At 38.1% G+C, this 21,219-nt stretch overlaps 1 protein-coding gene, 1 long non-coding RNA gene and 1 pseudogene across 2 annotated transcripts in view; 2 read left to right on the forward strand and 1 right to left on the reverse strand.

Moving 5' to 3' along the window:
• The window catches only part of LOC120567805 (myosin-7-like), a 14,366-nt gene extending 13,778 nt beyond the window's left edge, over nucleotides 1-588 (forward strand). Inside the window, exon 39 of the mRNA XM_039814847.1 lies at nucleotides 472-588. Coding sequence (XP_039670781.1) covers nucleotides 472-492 — 21 coding nt within the window. The 3' untranslated portion in view covers nucleotides 493-588. The remainder of the gene's footprint in view (nucleotides 1-471) is intronic.
• Nucleotides 1-12,401, reverse strand: part of LOC120567814 — a 12,687-nt gene extending 286 nt beyond the window's left edge. Inside the window, exons 1-2 of the long non-coding RNA XR_005640617.1 lie at nucleotides 12,294-12,401; nucleotides 387-557 (exon numbers count right to left, since the gene is read on the reverse strand). This is a non-coding gene — a long non-coding RNA (uncharacterized LOC120567814). The remainder of the gene's footprint in view (nucleotides 1-386; nucleotides 558-12,293) is intronic.
• LOC120567804 lies at nucleotides 7,920-19,910 on the forward strand (annotated as a pseudogene).
• Nucleotides 19,911-21,219: the final 1,309 nt, after the last annotated feature.

A 21,219-nucleotide genomic window follows, 5' to 3' on the forward strand; every position in this document is an offset into this window, starting at 1 on the left:
GAGATGGGCAACAACATGAAACAAAAATCCCAGTTTGAAAGATAAATGTTTTCAATGTATTAAAAAGACTAAATGATTTCCTCAGAATTTAGGCTTAAAATTCTAGTTTTCAGATTAAAAAGCCCCAAATGGCTTGAGACTAAACTCAAGGGGGCTTGGCTCTTTAACTTTTTATATTTAAAACACTTTCCTCCATATACTACAAACAGTGCTACATTGTTAAAATTAATCTAATCCCACAAAATCAACATTCATTTTCAAGCATTTAAAATGAAATTATGTCCAAGCCAACATACTACAGTAAAGGAATGTGGGCAGTAAAATAAATGTTATTCATGCAGAATTACTGTCGGAATAACTAACTTGTAAAATTTTAGCCAAATTACCTTTGATAACACTTGTTGAGTGTTGTTGGTCCTCTGTCCCTAATCCATCTCTGTTTGTCTACTGTCTTATCATTCTTCATCACAGAAAGGGTTAGATGAGGAGTGAAGCTCACAGACGACGACCTAAGACCTCCGGGATCTTCTGTGCTGTAGTCCACTTTGTTGTCAAAACTGTAGAATAAAGAAAAGTGCATCAAATTAACGTATCGAGTCCTCATTTATTTCAATCAGGTAGAATTCTCCACATTAAGCTGGAGAGGCCTGGTCAGTGGGGAGAACTGTCATATAAAAATTGTTATGTTAAAGCTTTCACTTTATCATCAATGAAAACGATCGCCTAGTTGTTAAATTTGACATCAGAAGGGTTAACATTAAAAAAGCACAAAAGAAACAAAAAAGTGTACAGATAATCAATACCCATTACAAAAGTAATTTGTTCACTTTCTGCAGAGGGTCCAGATGGAGAGGGTTACTATCACACTTCTGCCACCTTGTGCTGAAGCTCTGAACTGTTCTCTGACTTATTATGGTTGCAGAGATGTTTTTGACAATCTAATAATAATAATAATCCAGTTTTGTCCCTACCTATATAGTTATTTTTAGGTACGCATTTATGACTAGGTAGGCTTAGAATTAGAGACGGTCCAATACCATTTTTTGCTTCCCGATAACAATTCCGATACCTGAACTTGCGTATCGGCCGATACCGAGTACTGATCCGATACCAGTGTGTCATATATTTTATTATGTTTTAACAACTGTATACTACTATCCCTGTATGGATGTGATATTATTTCTATCTTTGTTGTCAGTCTGGCTCAGGTGTGAAACATAAACAAACACAAACAATGAATGCCACAGAACTTTCTTTTATTCTCCAGTTTGACAGTCAGTTATAACGGAAAAAGAACATAAATAAACTACTTTAATGTAGATTTTCTTTAGGGCTTTATTACGTGGTATCGGATCGGTGCATAAACTACTTCCCAAAACCGATACCAGCCATTTAGGCAGTATCGGAGCATCTCTACTTAGAATGATACTGTATATCAGCTTGACAACATATAGGAATAATATTGGCTTTTTTTGAACATAGTATATGAGTTAGTAATCGTTATATTAACTTTTGTATAGCACACTTCATAAAAGAAATGCAGCACAATGTGCTTTACAATAAGATAAAGACAAAAAAAGGAACATTTAATGGAAATTAAGATGGAAAATAACACACACTTGATAATACTAAAAATAAGCAAAAGAAATAAGATAAAAATATAATACCGGTACATACAATCCACAACATAGTTAGATTGAAAATAAAACCATCTGAATGATGTGCGTGTTAAAAATCCACTAAGTAGACAAAGAGAGGACTTAAAAGTTTAACAAGTATTTATTTAAGTAAAATCATAAGAGCATAAACGTGTACACGGGTCCGAGTTGAGCAGGCACACAGGCTTCTCTCATCAGACTGAATTTTCTGGCTTATACATGACTTCATATATCAGTCTCTAAGAGCATTTTGATTTGTTTATTAAAAGTTGGAGGAGTACCGTGGTTTAGACTTGGCGTCCCCTGGTTGGTGCACAGACTGGTCCCAGTCTTTTGGCACACGCCCTCTTCATCAGTTGTTAGACAGACTTTAGCTATGCTGATGGTCAGAAAGAACAATGCACCACTGTTGTCCGTCACAGATTGAGAAGTAACTTACTTTCATGGTCAAACTGATATGAAACTGATATTAACTTCGTTGCTTTCTGACCACCGTCATACAGTGCTGCTTTCTGCACACACAACAGTATCCTTTTCTCATTTTGCCTGACTAAGCTGTCACAGTGCTCTTCCACTAAACACACAATACTATTCAACTATAATTTTTATCCTCATACAGCACAGCCAGCTTGACTGATTATTTTTATTTCTTACAATGATAATAATAAAACTAAAGTTAAAAATGATTACCTCAGTACCCACATTTGCAGCATGTACATATACATTATGGGTGGTGATGGTCAGTGGATATGACGCATGCCTTTGGTGTGGGAGATCTGGGTTCAATTCCCACTGTGATACATCAACCAATGTGTCCTTGAGCAAGACACTTAACCCCTAGTTGCTCCAGAGGCGTGTGACCTCTGACATACTGTATGTAGCGATTGTAAGTCACTTTGGATAAAAGCGTCAGCTAAATGACATGTAATGTAATTAATAAACACTGCATCAGCTGTTTCTGTCCTTTTCTATATCAGGGATGGAGATATGAATTTTTTTTAGAAGAAAACTCAAAGTATTTCGCCTCGTGCACTCTCTACCAACTGGCGCCCAGGTCTCTGAGCTTTTAAAGAAACACAACAGATCCTACTGTTCCCGATGGACACAGACTCACCACCAGTATTGATTACACTGACATAAGCATTTTTCAGTTACCTCAGAACTTCTTCCCTAGGGTGTAAACTCACTGTGGGTCTTATCTGTGTCGGACACAACCCAAAGTTGCTCTGGAAAAAAACACTCTCTTGGTGGTGTGGTGGGAGTTAACTAACACACATCTTATTTATCTCAAATGTAATGGCCAACCACTGATGTCAACATTTAACTAAATTATAAATAATCTGTAAACCACTTTCAAGATCACTTTATAGATTACATAAAATCAACATTTTAAAAGAATTGCAGCACTGCATTATTGTGAGGCAAAGTGCACATATGGGTGTATTCAATAAGATGAAAATAGAAAAAATCAACTGAATAATAAAATTAAGTTAAAAATATTAGAATCATTACCCAAATTTGAGGCATGCACATATACATCAATAAACACTGCAGCAGGTCAGAAGGAACCCATTCTTTTCTAATAAAGGTCCCCTCCTAATCACAGCAATACAACTGTAAATCAATCTGTAAAAAGATTGAAAACAGAAAAGAGAAGCAAGCTCTCAAGGAAATGTTTTGAGTGGAAAGTAGCTCATAATGGTCCAAATGTCATTTCAGAGGTGTCCCACAGTGCTTAAATACACCCTGAAAGTTAGTTTACCTGGTTAACACTGTCAAACAAGATGTCACTTTTTTTTCATGAATGTAATGTTTATTAATCTAATATAACTAGTGGATATGTGAAGCAAAGAAATTCCTTCCAAACCAGAAGAGAACAGTTTTGGAATATTTATACAGAGATGTGGAAATTACATCACAAAAAAGTTATCTGTAGGTAAATTAGACTTCCTTTGGCATTTTAGATGTTGTGTTCAGAAAGTCTTTCATTTTAGGCACCTATCCAGTCCTTCCAGAAAAATGCGGAGTTTTTTTGTGATTGTTGCGGGCAAAAATCCTTGATTATGCAGCATGTTTTCTTCTTTGTTTTTTTGTGGGATATTTATGCAATTTTATGCGATGAAATTGCAGGAACTTGCAAAAATTGTGGTTTGATGAAAAAGAGAAAAAAAAGTGATTCCCCAAACACCTTGCTTTTCGATGATGTTCACGTCGCGTAATTACATCACTTTATAAATGTTCCCATGGCAAAAGGGGAAAATGGCTGCTCTTGTGTGAAGTAAACGCAACATTTTTAAACTTTCTGTTAAGATATATGTGACTATTTTGCAACGAAAATGCGGGGATTATGAAATCATGCAAGCCCCGCATATTTTGCGCAGAAATCGGCAATTTATGCGGCAAAAATGCGGCCCCCGCATAAATATGCAGACTTTGGCTGATTATGCATTGAATTATGCGATCACATAATCGCCTTTTTCTGGAGGGACTGCCTAACTACGTATGTAACCTATGTTATTGTAAATGTTACCTAAGTAACAGATTACATCTCCCCTTGTGTGTTTAGTAACATATTATAGTATTAGATTCGACACAATATTTTGTTGTGTTACATTTGAGGAGAGGTTTTAACATAACAGCAAATAGCATGATTCACTGACATTGTTCTAGTCAATTTCAATGGGAGGTAATTTACTATTATGGTTGATCAAAATTTCAGCAGACTTCTATAATGGTGATACATTGAATGTTATCGTTCTACACATTTCTGTTTTACAAAAGAATGTTTTGGTTTTACACATAAAAAGAGTTTGGTCTCATGTAATGCATAACAGTGGAATGTTTATTTATTTGAACATCAGCTCAATGAACATCATCGCATCAATATATCTCAATACTGTAAAACATATCCATTTTAACAATGTTATCGTAATTTCAAACCATATCGCCCAGCTGCATTATACAACATGCTGCAAAAACAATGTAACACTGAGTGTTGCCTTTTGCTTTGGCTAGGAAGCGATCATTATAAAGTAAATTGTTATATATAGTAAAACAGAATCAATAAATTTAAAATAATATAATTATAAACAATTATTAAATATTGATAATATATAAACAAAATACAATGTAAACAAATAAAAAAGCGAAATTGAAATATAGTATCTAAAAACAATAAACTGAATTTAATCAGCAATGTTTACACAAATTCTTCCAGCTGAATCTATGACTTGAAGCTGAAGGCTTACCGTACCGCAGCACAAAGGAGGGACTGATGCTAAGGCTCTTCAACTGTCAGAGGGAGCCAAGTGAAGGGTGGACATCAGTCCAACACAACATAATGACCTTGATCTCACATGCCCTCGTCCTTCTAAGGGATTAGATACTGTCAACAAGATTGTAAAATAAGAAATAAATTGCAGTGTTATTCTTTGTCATCCACATGCTAACACTAACATAACTATGTAAGCCATGGCTTTATTAATTCTCCTGCTGACCCTTTAAAACTTAACCTCATTACCCTTGTGCTATAGGCTCATCTGTGTCAACTGCTTAACATCTAGGACTTTGGTGTGTTTAGAAATACTTTAGGATTAATTAGCAGACAACAGCAACAATAGCATATCAAGGTGACACCGTTTGTTCTTTCCAATAAAGATTTTTTCTGCTAACGCAAGTGGCATTACCTTAGAAGATTCTGGTTACAACTCTGTGTCCAAACAGCGAGAAGGTGATGAAAGCCAAGATGGGGACACAAAGCAGACAAAGATTTTCACAGGGATTTGGACAGCTGAGAATGAGTCCAACCATGTAAAAGCAAATTCTGATCAACTCTTAACAGTCCATTGGAATTTTGCTCAGCACTCATCATTGCCATTCTACAAGAGTAAACAAAACATGCATATGGCTTTAATTGCTAAGGGAGGACACATGGCTCAATTTCAAGAAAGGAGGACAAAACAACAAAATTAAGTTTTGGTTTTTCTCGAAGCAGTGTTCACTTAAGTGTGTTTTGATTAATGTTTACTAAATTTAGACTAAGATGGATGGATTCAAACCATCAAACGATTACATATTTTAATGGAATAGAAATAAAAAAAAGTTATGAAACTTCTGTTCTAGAATAAACTGAGGTATATTTTTACTGCCATGCACCTGTTACCCCTCATCCATCACAAGATCACAGACTGCCCAGACAAGAATTTCACAGGGTTATCTTTGTCCTCAAGGCCAAAGGAAAGGAAACAATGCCATGATGAACCCATGAGACAAAGGGTAGAGAAAAGGCTGGGCGGAACTGTCATGAGTGATCATTTATAGTCCCTGACCTTGGCTTTCACTCTACAACAGCTGCAACACTTGTCTAAAGAGAGGTTGCAGAAAGGTATTTTACAGCTATTCATATGAATGACCTCAGCTGAACTTTATCTTTTTGATTAGGAATCATAACATGACAAGTCCAGAGCTGTTCTCAAAGCCCAATGTTTGAAGAACAGATTTTATTTAGTCATTCACACTGAATCGACTGGTGCTCTTAGGAGGAAAGGAAGAGTCATGGCAAAGGATGTTGGTCCTGTTGAACATTTTATCTTAATATGTAAACTTGAATTTAAATGGATTGTTTTAACCCTAAATCTAAATATACTGTGCAACCATAAAAAGGGTTAACGTTATTAGCTATCAGTTTATTACATATATCAATACCAAGTAGGTTTTAATTGAACATAATTGGAAATAAACATAATAATAAACTTTACTTTAAAAAGGTTCATCATTTAAGTTTAACATTTAAAAGCCTTTTAAAAGTAAGAAAGAATCAAATGTGTGTAATACCAAATTAAAGTACAATACATTAAATACAAATCAAAAACTATAAACAAAGCTAAATATTGAAACTATGAAATCACACCCAAAAGAACTCACTGAATTAAGTTAGTAGGTAGTACGATATTACATAAAATGACCTGTTGTGATTTATCTGACTTGATATCAAGCCTGTCCCTGATCCACACCTCTTCCCCTCCCCTTTCTTTGTACTATCTATTGTCCACCCCTTGTTTGTCACAAGGTGAAAGCAACAAATAGCAGCAGTAGATTCTGCCCAATTAGGACAATGCTTTTTTTAAAATATGAAACCTAGCTCCAGAAATTCATCCCATATTTGGTGGATAAACAACCTTTATTAATGGAGAGAGTGCTGCTGTCAGCTACGGGGCTCGTCACTTCATTTGATTAAAGGTTGAGAGTCAAAGGTAAGCAAAACATTTATATCAGTCGTACAGTAAGGTAGCCTAAATAGAAAATATTTTGGTGGAAAGTTTTTGGAATGCACTTCACATGTATAACATGTTCTTTGAAGGTGGTCAACAGTGGTGATGGCATGGTAGTTGAAATTACATTACATTACATGTCATTTAGCTGATGCTTTTATCCAAAGCGACTTACAATTAAGTTTTTTCAACTCTGAAGGTTCAAACTCCAGACAACAAGTAGTAAGTGCAAGTACATTAGCTTTAAATAAGCAAAGCTACAAAGAGCCATATGAAAGTGCAGGTTCACGATTTTCTTTATGTTTATCCGAGGTGTAGTCAGAAGAGATGTGTTTTTAGCCTTTGGCGAAAGATGTGTAGGCTTTCGGCCATCCTGATGTCGATAGGGAGCTCGTTCCACCATTTGGGAGCCAGGACAGCGAACAGTCAGGATTTCGTTGAGTGATTAGTTCTGCCTCGCTGTGAGGGGGCAGCAAGCAGGTTGGCTGATGCAGAGCAAAGTGGGTGGGTGGGTGGGTGGGGGGGGGTATATGGTTTGACCATGTCCTGGATGTAAGCTGGGGCTGATCCGTTCACAAGTACTGGTGTCTTGAAATGAAATGTTTTGCTTTGTTATCTGGTTTGGATAGCAAGACCCTAACTGACCCTGGATCCTTTAAACTCCAACCAGCCCTAAGTAAAAGCCACTTTTGATTCAATCAGTACAAATCTCGAATCATGACTACAATAGCCTCAAATTCAGTGAAGACTTAAAAGTAAATTTTGTTTCTGTACTGCTGTTGAAATTAAATTAATACAGGATTAAGGGCTCAAGGTGATTTGCATACTAAAGAAACACAACTATCTACCTTGTCATTATTGCACGTGTGGTATGCTGATGGCTAATGTATAGCATAAAATGTGACACAAGTCCTATTGTACACATTCTATAATAATTCTGAGTGCTGCTTTGTGTTAATCTTAATACAACATCTGTAACAAATCTGTAACAGGTCGAAAATGGGTGACGCTGCCATGAGAGATTTTGGGCCGGCTGCTCCTTTTCTGAGAAAGTCAGACAGGGAGCGTTTGGAGGCCCAGACTCGTATATTTGACATGAAGAAGGAGTGCTTTGTTCCTGACCCTGAGTTTGAGTTCGTCAAAGCTTCCATCATCAGTCGGGATGGTGACAAAGTCACCGCTGAAACGGAATTTGGAAAGGTAGATTCAATTTAGCAGAGTCACATATTTCTAGAGAGAGACATTTGGTTATTTTTGGTCAGTGTGACTGTGAAATATATAATTTTTTTCTGCAGACTGTGACAGTGAAGGAGTGTGATGTACACCCTCAAAACCCGCCAAAGTTTGATAAAATTGAAGACATGGCGATGTTCACCTTCCTCCATGAGCCCGCTGTGCTGTTTAACCTCAAAGAGCGTTATGCAGCATGGATGATCTATGTAAGACAATAAGCATAACATAAAACCTCACCTACCCATTGATAAAGCATTGTTTAATAAGCAACATCGTTATGACAAGGTTACACATATCTTATCATTTTACTATCTGCTGCCTTTCGCTTACTACAACAGACCTACTCTGGGCTCTTCTGTGTGACTGTCAACCCCTACAAGTGGCTGCCAGTCTACAACCAAGAGGTGGTTGTTGCCTATAGAGGAAAGAAGAGGTCTGAAGCTCCTCCCCATATTTTCTCCATCTCTGACAATGCGTACCAGTACATGCTGTCAGGTAAATATTCTATTTTAGCCTCATTTTCTTTAAATATTCAACGCTGACGTCATTTTATGTTTTACTAATACTTTGAAAATCTCTCTTGCTGACAGACAGAGAAAACCAGTCAATCCTTATCACGTAAGTCACACAGCCAAAAATAATCCCTTAAGTAGTTAAGGGTCATAGGTCTTGGTCTAAAACCTTCTGTCTCTCTTCAACTCAGTGGAGAATCCGGTGCCGGAAAGACTGTCAACACCAAGCGTGTCATTCAGTACTTTGCCAGCATCGCTGCTGCCCCGAGTGCGAAGAAAGATCTGGCTGCTGAAAAGAAGGTCTGTACTACAAAATATATTACATATATTAAATATAATATTTAACAAAGTATCAGTTGTAAAGCACAATCACACTTCAATTAAAAATAATTTCTAATAGCTGAAACACATTTTGCAATTTTACTTGGCACTGAACCTGAAGGTGTGTCTTTATTTGACAAAATCAGGGTACCCTGGAGGATCAAATCATCCAGGCTAACCCTGCTCTGGAGGCCTTCGGGAATGCCAAGACCATCAGGAATGACAACTCCTCTAGATTTGTGAGTGTCTGTGTGGTTGCAAATGGTCATTTTTAAATTGAAGTGATTGAATTAACAGGACTAAAATGAGTGTCTCGCTTCCTCTTAGGGTAAATTTATCCGCATTCATTTTGATAACCGTGGGAAGCTGGCCTCTGCTGATATTGAAACTTGTAAGTAACATGGTTTATGTAACACATTTAAATGTATTACCTACCAACTTATCAGTGTAGCACAATAACAATTGTTTTCTTGAACAGACCTTTTGGAAAAGTCTCGTGTGACCTACCAGCTCAAAGCTGAGAGGGACTACCACATTTTCTACCAGATCTTGTCTCAGGCAAAGCCGGAACTTCTGGGTATAAATCTGATAAAATGCTGTAAATCTCCATCAAAAGTGAGTTATGGCTGAATCTTAATACAGTTAGATATTTTACAGCACATTTTTTTCTTTTCCTCCTCAGACATGTTGCTTATCACCAACAACCCTTACGACTACGCCTTCATCTCCCAAGGAGAGACAACGGTAGCCTCTATCAATGATTCTGAAGAGCTGATGGCCACCGATGTGAGCTGAATCTTCAAATCCCAGTCCAAAATGAATTTTCACATCAACTTTTACTCTGCCAGAAATGCATTTTTGATCTTATGTTTTTTTCAGGAAGCCTTTGATGTGCTGGGCTTTACCCAAGAAGAGAAGAACGGCATTTACAAGCTGACTGGTGCCATCATGCATCATGGAAATATGAAATTCAAGACCAAGCAACGTGAAGAGCAGGCAGAGGCTGATGGCACTGAAGGTGAGAAATGTTTTTTTTTAAACAAACTACAGCAAACGGTGCTAAACACAAAAAAACCCAAAGAACTCATCATTGACTTCAGAAAGAGCAGCACAGACCCCTCCTGCTATCTATAGATGGTGACTGCGTGAAGAAGGTCCAAACGTATTACCTATTTGACTTGCTGCCCTCTGGGAAGTGCTACAGATCACTCAAAACCCAGAATAACAGACTCAAACACAGCTTTTCCCCCACAGACAAAAACCGACAAGTGTTCAATATTCTTAAAAGTGCCATTTCTTAATGCAGTTTTTAACTACTTTATTTTATCTATTTATTTATTATCTTGTGGAATGAATGTGTGGGGAGAATGTTTTTTTTTTTCTTTCACTAGTGGCACCCTGTAGGAGTAGCACTCTGAATTTCGTTGTACATTTTTAATGATACAGTACAATGAAAATAAAGGCATTCTATTCTATTCTAAAGGAATCAGGGATAAAAGAATGACAAAAACCTTGAAAAGCAGTGAAAACCTTGATTAATTAATCCAAATACCAAAATGCCTCAACAGTTGCTGACAAAGTTGCATATCTGATGGGCCTGAACTCTGCTGACCTCATCAAAGGTCTCTGTCACCCAAGAGTCAAAGTAGGAAATGAGTGGGTCACCAAGGGACAAAATGTCGCCCAGGTAAGAGAATATGAAAATGTTTATTAAATTCCAAAATAAAGTCCAGAAACTTTACTAAGGTGTTTTATGTATATTTCCTTTTTAGGTGAACTATGCTGTTAGTGCACTGTCTAAATCAGTGTATGAGAGGATGTTTCTGTGGATGGTGGTGAGAATTAATCAATCCCTGGACACCAAGCAGCCTCGCCAGTATTTCATTGGTGTACTGGACATTGCTGGATTTGAGATCTTTGATGTGAGTTTGAAAAAAAACACATACTCTATATGAAGTAGTCTAGATAGTAGTAGTAGCTTAAGGAGAAAGTATTAAGCCTGTCATACTGTGGACTTTTTCATTACAGTTCAACACCTTTGAGCAGCTGTGTATCAACTTCACCAATGAAAAACTGCAACAGTTTTTCAACCACCACATGTTTGTGCTGGAGCAGGAAGAGTACAAGAAAGAGGGCATTGAATGGACATTCATAGATTTTGGTATGGACTTGCAGGCCTGCATTGACCTGATTGAAAAGGTGAGAAATGGACTTCTGTATGTTCAGCCATACATAAAGATTGATTGAAAATGTTCATAACCCTCATATTTTTGTCCCTTCAGCCCATGGGTATCATGTCCATCCTTGAAGAGGAGTGCATGTTCCCCAAAGCTTCTGATACCACCTTTAAAACTAAGCTCTATGACAACCATCTGGGGAAATCCGCCAACTTCCAGAAGCCCCGAGCTATCAAAGGAAGACCAGAGGCCCATTTTGCCCTGATGCATTATGCTGGAACTGTTGATTATAATATCAACAACTGGCTGGTGAAGAACAAGGATCCTCTGAATGAAACCGTTGTAGGACTCTACCAGAAGTCTAATCTCAAGCTGTTATCTGTCCTCTTTGCAAATTATGCTGGATCAGATGCAGGTAGGAATAAACGGAAGGGCAAATTCAAAAAGAATGGATTGCAGCCGCTAATAGAACACCGAATTGCTCATCACTTGCAACCACTATTGCCCCATCTCAAGTAAAAAGAGTTAAAGTTATTAAAGTGATCATATTGTTAATTTAGTTTTTGAGTTAGAGATGATTTCTTTGCACACTGCATAAGCCTATTGCCATTGCATAAGCCTAAATCATGGGTATGATTCAGGCAGGAATTTAATCAATGACAGAAAGAAACAGTATTTGGGATTCTGTCAGTACTGTTGGTGTTTTCGAACACATACCTTCAGCTTTAGCAGCTGCAAAAGCTGCGCAATCCTATGATGAATTTGCCCCTGAATGTACTGCATTTGCCATAGTGGGAACTGCAAGAGAACTGGGTTTGTTAATGCAATCTAATGCGTTGTACACTGGCTTATTACAGTAGTTGAAGGTGGAAAGGGCGGCAAAGGAGGAGGAAGCAAAAAGAAGGGTGCATCCTTCCAAACAGTGTCTGCCTTGCACAGGGTTAGTAAACATAAATGTCTGAATGGCTATTTCATATGAAAAACAATGACTGAGACTAAATTCTACATTGATAACAGAGATATGCAACACATCAATAACCTAAACTGAGTGTTAACCACAGGGTTAAATTACCTCCTCAGGAGAACCTGAACAAGCTGATGACCAACTTGAGGTCTACTCACCCTCACTTTGTTCGCTGCATCATCCCCAATGAGACCAAGACTCCTGGGGCCATGGAGAACCCTCTGGTGATGCACCAGCTGCGCTGTAATGGTGTGCTGGAAGGCATCAGGATCTGCAGAAAGGGCTTCCCCAACAGGATCCTCTATGGAGATTTCAAACAGAGGTGTCTGTCAGATATACAGATGGCTGACAAGTTTTTGGCACTCTGATAGAGGAATGGACACCATTCTACCATAACATATTTCCTCATTTAGTGTTTTGATAATGTGGAGAAGACCACCGACTAAGACGTTTCTCCACACATCTCCAATAGGTGTTCAATTTGAGGGATATCTGGTAACTGTGAAGGCCATAGCATATGATTCACATAATTTGATACTAATCATCTGTTCAGTAAATCTTAATGGCCTGTTTGCATTTGTTAACTTTAACTTTTTTCTTTTAATTTGTCACCCAATGATACATTCTACTATCTACACTCTAACAGGGATAGTTATTTAGTTGGGCATATTTTGGGAGTTGATATTTGACATGAAATGCAATAAAACTGAAATTATCTTTTATCTTCATTACAAAGATACCGCATTTTGAACCCAAGTGCTATCCCTGAGGGACAGTTCATTGATAACAAAAAAGCTTCAGAGAAGCTTTTGGGCTCCTTGGATATAGACCATACCCAGTACAAACTGGGGCACACCAAGGTAAGTATTGGTGAAATACATTTTGGCACATATAGTATAAAGCATATACATTTCTATCTCAGTGTGATAAGGAATTGTGATACTATATGTTTTGTGGTTTTCTCTTGACTGCAAATCTTTAACTACAGACAACTGTGGGGCATCACTTTGTTCAACTACGCCTGCTTTCATTCACAATTATTACTATCTATGTTATGTTATCACAGACGGAAATCTGTCTATATTGAGCTGGGCATGAGCCATCGTCTTCAAAGCACACACCTCCTCAATGTGGGTGTCTCTTGTGTATGATACTGCTGATCTCATCTGTTTACAAAAATCAGGTGTTCTTCAAAGCTGGACTGCTTGGTCTGCTGGAGGAGATGCGAGATGACCGCTTATCTCTAATCATCACTAGGATCCAGGCAAGGTCACGAGGAGTTCTGGCAAGAATTGAATTCCAGAAGATTGTAGAACGCAGGTACATGCACTAAATTAATTGAAATATATTGAATATCCAGGAACTAATTACTAGATTACAACATTACAATATCTTCATGAATCAATGTCTACAGGGATGCATTACTTGTGATCCAGTGGAACATCCGTGCTTTTATGGGGGTCAAGAATTGGCCCTGGATGAAGATGTTCTTTAAGATTAAACCTCTTTTGAGATCAGCAGAGACTGAGAAGGAAATGGCGACGAAGGAAGAGTAAGAGTTGCAAAACTAAAAGAGGCTTACGCAAAATCTGAGGCCCCGCAGGAAGGAACTTGAAGAAAAAACAGTCACTCTTCTCCAAGAGAAGAATGACCTGCAGCTCCAAGTTCAATCTGTATGTTAAAAATGTTAAAATCTGTCAGCATTACAAATAATATTAAAATCAAACCAAGTCTGCCAATGCATAATGTTGTGACTTTAAATTATAACAGGAGCAAGATAATCTTTGTGATGCTGAAGAAAGATGCGAGGGGCTGATCAAAAACAAGATTCAGATGGAGGCAAAAGCCAAAGAGCTGACAGAAAGACTGGAGGATGAGGAGGAGATGAATTCTGAATTGACTGCTAAGAAGAGGAAGCTGGAGGATGAGTGCTCTGAGCTGAAGAAAGACATTGATGACTTAGAGTTAACTCTGGCTAAAGTGGAGAAAGAGAAGCACGCCACAGAGAACAAGGTACTATAAAACATACATTTTCTTCACAGACAATGTCTCTGTTCAATCACTGATCTGACTGTTCTTGATACAAAATGGCAAATTTTCCATCTAAACTATTACTTCTGTTGTATATAAATTGGCGCAGAACATTGTTAGCATGGGTCTAGGATTTCTGACTAAAAATTCTAACTTTACTTTCAACAGGTGAAGAACCTGGTTGAAGAGATGGCTGCTCTGGATGAAATCATAGCTAAGTTGACCAAAGAAAAGAAAGCCTTACAGGAAGCTCATCAGCAAACGCTGGATGATCTGCAGAGTGAAGAAGACAAAGTCAACACTCTGACCAAGGCCAAGGCTAAGCTGGAGCAGCAAGTGGATGACGTAAGAACATAGTCAATAAGAGTGTGTTGGTATGTTTTTTTTTTATTGAAATATTGTGAATAAATTAAACTGAAAGGCTGTAATTATCACCCACTGCAGCTCGAAGGCTCCCTTGAGCAAGAGAAGAAAGTGCGTATGGACCTTGAGAGAGTAAAACGGAAGCTTGAGGGAGACCTAAAGTTAGCTCTAGAGAGTGTCATGGACCTGGAAAATGACAAGCAGCAACTCGAAGAGAGACTGAAAAAGTAACATTAAAAGGGAACTTGTAAGAAACACAAATAGATGTAAACTACGGTATGTGGCAGCTGGTACATATTTTACTTTTTCATCCACAGGAAAGATTTTGAAATCAGCCAACTCAATGGTAAAATTGAAGATGAACAAGCAATGAGTGCCCAGCTCCAGAAAAAACTGAAGGAGTTACAGGTAATGTTAAATTAGAAGAACTGAGTTAATTTACTTGTGCAGTGAAAAAAATAACTTGATTTTGTTCTAGGCCCGTATTGAAGAGCTGGAGGAAGAGCTTGAGGCAGAGCGAGCTGCCAGAGCCAAGGTGGAGAAGCAGAGAGCAGACTTGTCCAGAGAGCTGGAGGAGATCAGTGAGAGGCTGGAGGAGGCTGGTGGAGCAACATCTGCCCAGATTGAGATGAACAAGAAGAGAGAGGCCGAGTTCCTGAAACTCCGCAGAGACCTTGAAGAGGCCACTCTGCAGCATGAAGCCACCCCCCCCACACAAAAAAAAAAAAAAAAAGAATAAATTGTGGCTGACCTGGGAGAGCAGATTGACAACCTGCAGAGAGTCAAGCAGAAACTGGAGAAGGAGAAGAGCGAGCTCAGACTGGAGCTGGATGATGTGGTCTCCAATATGGAACATATTGTGAAGGCTAAGGTAAAATACTTTCATGCATTATATATGTTTCTACTCATTGTTAGTCTAAGGGTGCTTTTACACCTATAGTTCTGTAGACTTCATGACTCAGACTGCACTTTGTCAAGCACACCAAACGTTGTAAACAAATGTGACAAGGTCAAGACATTGCTGGTCTATTGGACAGAATATCCAGGTGAAAATGACTGACATTTCCTGATCTCAGAAATAATGGAGCAACACCAAGTTTATATTGTCTTGGGTTTTCTTGTTTTGCTTTAGTGTTTCTAATATTTTAGAAGAAGGCGAACAATATGAGCAGCTGACAAGACAGCGAGTGAAGAACAGGGTGGGCCCTGATGGGAGAGAGAGATGATGATGATGTGTTGTCACTGACGACAAGCAATGTATCATAATAGGTTATGGATTTGAAAATTATCATCGTTTAAATCATATATTAGTCTGTAAATTGTGGGCAAGGTTGAAATTGCAGGCTAGTAAATGCACGTTTTCACGTTTACTTGGCATTCTCAACTAAAGTGCACTGAACATTAAGTATACTTGGAAGCAAACCGTTTTCAAGCAGCCCAGAGTTTGGTTGTTGGTCGGCACCAGAGTTCGAATGAGCTTTCACGCCAACACAAACAAACCAGACTATCCAACAAAATGCTCCAGGATTCGGTAGAACAGAACAAACTGCTCAGGTGTGAAAGCAACCTAAGACACATTTCATTTATTGAAGTAGGTTATGCGCCACTCTTGATGTTTTTTGTTTTCAGAATAATTTGGAGAAAATGTGCAGGTCTCTGGAAGACCAGATGAATGAATACAAAACAAAGGCAGAAGAGGGACAGCGTACTATCAATGACTTCACCATGCAGAAAGCAAAGCTTCAAACTGAGAATGGTAAACATTTGATTGGAACTGTGTGTTTTGTTTGGGATATTATGAACTAATTTAATTCTTTTATCAAAATTAGGTGAATTTGTAAGGCGGCTAGAGGAAAAGGATTCCCTGGTGTCCCAACTAACCAGAGGAAAACAGTCCTACATTCAACAAATTGAAGACCTTAAAAGACAACTAGAGGAGGAAGCCAAGGTAGCAATCAACAGTAACCAGTAACAACTTGGTACAGATGGTGGTACATATAAATGCAACAAGATGTGCTTTTATTACAGGCCAAGAATGCGTTAGCCCATGCAGTGCAGTCTGCTCGACATGACTGTGACCTGCTCAGGGAGCAGTATGAGGAGGAGCAGGAGGCCAAGGCTGAATTGCAGCGAGGCATGTCCAAGGCCAACTCTGAGGTGGCTCAGTGGAGAACTAAATATGAAACTGATGCCATCCAGAGAACTGAGGAACTGGAGGAGGCAAAGTAAGACATTTTGAAATCCAAATTCATGATTTGATATGTAATTTCTAAAGAGAAATTTTTACTTTGTCTAGCAGATCAGCTTTTTGTTTGTGTTATGTTCCTACTAAAATGTAAGACGAACAAAAAGTTTGTCTGTTAGATGACCGAGCAGCCAGTCACATTAGTTAAATTCATTAGAATTTATCCAACTAGCACAACTGCAGGAACATTAAACGATTTAAATGATTGATTTCCAAAGGAAAAAGCTGGCTCAGCGTCTGCAGGATGCTGAGGAGGCTGTGGAAGCAGTGAATGCTAAATGTTCGTCTCTGGAGAAGACCAAACACAGGCTGCAGAATGAGATTGAAGATCTCATGGTGGATGTGGAGAGGTCTAATGCTGCTGCTGCTGCTCTGGACAAGAAGCAAAGAAACTTTGATAAGGTTGCATTTAAAATACATATGGCACTTTTGGTCTTTTAAATAAATAACTAGAGTAAAATGACCTTTAAGCATACATATTTCAGGTCTTGGCAGAATGGAAACAGAAGTATGAAGAGTCTCAAGCAGAGCTGGAGAGCTCTCAGAAGGAAGCCAGGTCTCTGAGCACTGAGCTCTTCAAACTGAAGAACTCTTATGAAGAATCTCTTGAACAGCTGGAGACCATGAAGAGAGAGAATAAGAATCTACAGGGTATGGGTCAAACCAGCTTATACCGCTACTGTAGATTTTTATTATGACCAAACCATTAATAATGTGACATTTTGTTTCTCAGAGGAAATATCTGACCTCACTGAGCAAATTGGTGAGAGCGGAAAGAGTATCCATGAGCTTGAGAAGATTCGAAAACAGTTAGAACAAGAGAAGTCTGAGATACAAACAGCCCTGGAGGAAGCAGAGGTATCTTGAATGTTGAACAGTGGACTTCATGAACATTGTTTTGGTACTTGGTGTAACTAGTCATGTATTTCCTTTTCATTCTTTATTTAAAAATAGGCCTCACTGGAACATGAGGAAGGGAAGATTCTCAGAGCCCAGCTTGAGTTCAACCAGATTAAGGCTGATCTTGATCGCAAGTTGGCCGAGAAAGATGAAGAGATGGAGCAAGCAAAGAGAAATCAGCAGCGAATTGTGGACACACTTCAAAGCTCTCTTGATGCTGAGACTCGCAGCAGGAATGAGGCTCTCCGTTTGAAGAAGAAGATGGAGGGAGACCTCAATGAGATGGAGATCCAGCTAAGCCAGGCCAACAGGCAGGCAGCTGAGGCCCAGAAACAACTTAAATCTGTTCATGCACATTTAAAGGTATGAATGAAGTGAAAAAAATAAAACTATTATCAAATTGTTTTTCAGGAAACAACAGGTTTTGATCTTCAAGGATGCTCAACTTCAACTTGATGACACTCTTTGAGCCAGTGAACACCTGGACATATTGAATTGCAGCATCACTTTATTCTACTTGCTTCACAATACATTTCCCGCATTTCCAGGACCTTCAGCTCCAGCTTGATGACGCTCTTCGGGCCAATGATGATCTAAAGGAAAACAATGCCATAGTTGAGAGACGCAACAACCTGCTTCAGGCCGAAGTGGAGGAGCTCAGGTCTGCTCTAGAGCAAACTGAGAGAGGTCGCAAACTTGCTGAGCAAGAGCTGCTGGATGTTAGTGAAAGGGTGCAACTACTGCACTCACAGGTGAGATGCAATGATTGTCAATATGTTCTAGCATGTTTGTTTAACATACACTGTTTTCACAAGGCAAATTTTAATATTTCTGTAAAACTAGAACACCAGCCTGATAAATCACAAGAAGAAGCTGGAGGCTGATACATCCCAACTTCAGGCAGAAGTAGAAGATGCGGTGCAGGAGTGCAGAAATGTTGAAGAGAAGGCCAAGAAGGCCATTACTGATGCTGCCATGATGGCAGAGGAGCTGAAGAAAGAGCAGGACACCAGTGCTCACCTGGAGCGTATGAAGAAGAACATGGAGCAAACCATCAAAGACCTGCAGCACCGTCTGGATGAAGCTGAACAGATCGCCATGAAGGGAGGCAAGAAGCAGGTGCAGAAGCTCGAGGCCAGGGTGAGTTAACTTGGCTCTTTGGCTCATGCATCATTTAAATATGTCAAATAAATTGCTGCTCTATGTACACTACAGAGGTGGCTGACTTTTTTGACAACATCCTGCAGGTCAGGGAACTTGAAAATGAGGTGGAAAGTGAACAGAAAAAGGCCAGTGATGCTGTAAAGGGAGTAAAAAAGTATGAAAGACGTATCAAGGAGCTTACCTATCAGGTAACTATCAATCTGGACCAAAGTCTATTTATTTATTTTGAATTAAAATATACATACATTTTTATATTAATGGTGTTTTTGCACAATTTAGACAGAAGAAGACCGTAAAAATCTCGCTCGTCTTCAAGATTTGGTGGACAAGCTCCAGCTGAAGGTGAAATCCTATAAGAAGGCTTCTGAAGATGCTGTAAGTATAGTGAAATTCAAATGCAATACTTGTACAAAACAGTACACGTAAGCTTTGTCTGATCAAATATAATAAGTAACATATATGGTGTGTGTTCTACAGGAGGAACAGAGCAACAGTTATCTTACCAAGTTTCGTAAGCTTCAACATGAGTTTGATGAAGCTGAAGAGAGAGCTGACATCGCTGAGTCTCAGGTCAACAAGCTACGTGCCAAGACCCGAGATGTGGGGTCAAAAGTCAGTATTAATAGCTCATATATCGTACATAATTGTATATACATGTAAAAATGGGAAATTGATACTTTTTGCTTTCCCTCACAAAAACAATTGTGACCTTTCAGTGACAACCATCTTGTTCATATAATGTATAACAACGAGGTGCTGGTCTTTCACTGATGTGTCAATGGTCCCCCAGCAGGGCGTTGACTATTACTACATTTAGAATACTCCTCTGAGGGGCCTAAAGTGTGAATAATTTGGTGATACTGATTCAATCTGTTATGACAAGGTTTGAAATAATACTATTTAATCAAAACACATCTCACAATGTATCTTGTATTTTGCTTTCTTTTGTTTCAGAGAGGACTTGAAGAGTGAAGAGTGAAGTTTCCTCAAAAATGACTGTTTCTGAGGCATTTGTTGCCTGGTGTCTCCCTAAGCATGTGTTGTGTTCAATAAATGTAATATGTATCTAAAACGTTTCTTGACTTCTCATTGACAAAGGCTCTTGTGGTTCATGATTATAGGGAACTAATCTTGACTTATTTTAAGAATAAGTGAATTAAAACAATACATTTAAAATAAATTACTTTTAGAAATAAATTAATAATTAAATTATATTAAAGTAAATGGTTAGTAAAGTATTATAACAACCAAAGAATAATTAAATGAAAAATATGGTTATGCAACTTATACTCATCTAGGTGGGTTAGAAAAATTGACAGACCTATAAAATGAATTGCGAATACCCAATCAATTAAATTATTCTAAGTATATGTGTTTGTTAAATATTATGTATAAAACAAAAGTCAATCTCATCTGTTTTAATTTCATTGGATAAAAACTGTAGTCGGCCAGAAAGACCCCAAGACAAATTGGGAAAGCGTAAAGGTTTTACTCATATAATTAGACTGTCCCTTCAGAAAAATAAATTCTGCTGAAGGAAAATGTATCCTGATCATGAAAACTAAAAAGGACATCTACATGTATACATTTAATTCATGAATCCATGTAATTATTCTTATTTATTTCCAAATACATCATGTTTGGTCCTCCAAGAAAGCAATTTAATGTTTGTGTCAGAGATTACTGACTTCTGTTGCCTTTAAATTAAATTGCCTAAGTGAAGACAATGTAATACCATGTTCACTCAGGCTGTTTTCATTATATGAGTCTTAAAAAAGAAGATTTGTGGATAATGTTTTGTGGCTTCAAACTATTTTCTCATATATAAACTCCATTTTTAGCCAAGTGAATATACTGGATTTTTCCAACCTCATTTATCTGATGTTGCGAAAGTCACTTGGCATCATGATCAGCAGTTTAAAGTGCACACATTCTATTTAAGTTTGGTTAAGAAGGTAAAAGGTAGTTGGTAAAGGAATCTTGTTAAAGGATAACAATTAACCCTCACACACTGATGACACCTATCATGTTATTTTTATACTGATAATACTACACAGCTGGTAAATAATTAGTAAGGTGTTATCGTTTTACCTTTTCTTTTGTAAGTATTCCAACTGTTTTTTTTTCAACATGCCAATTCAAAATAAACATAAATACAGGATTTCCCTAAATTAAAAGCTATTATTGAATGTTTTTTAAGGTTTCTGTATTTGAAACACTGAAAAAGCTGACTAAAGGCAGAAGTCTTGCTTGCTGGTACAACTAAGAACAAATTCCACATTAAACATGGGCCAACAAACCAGCAAAAGAATATTATGACGATTAACTTGAATAGTTCACTATTAGGCAAATCACTAACTCATAACAGTTTTTCTTGGTCG

The sequence above is a fragment of the Perca fluviatilis genome, chromosome 11, assembly GCF_010015445.1.
Source record: "Perca fluviatilis chromosome 11, GENO_Pfluv_1.0, whole genome shotgun sequence".
In the NCBI taxonomy this organism is placed as follows: domain Eukaryota; kingdom Metazoa; phylum Chordata; class Actinopteri; order Perciformes; family Percidae; genus Perca; species Perca fluviatilis.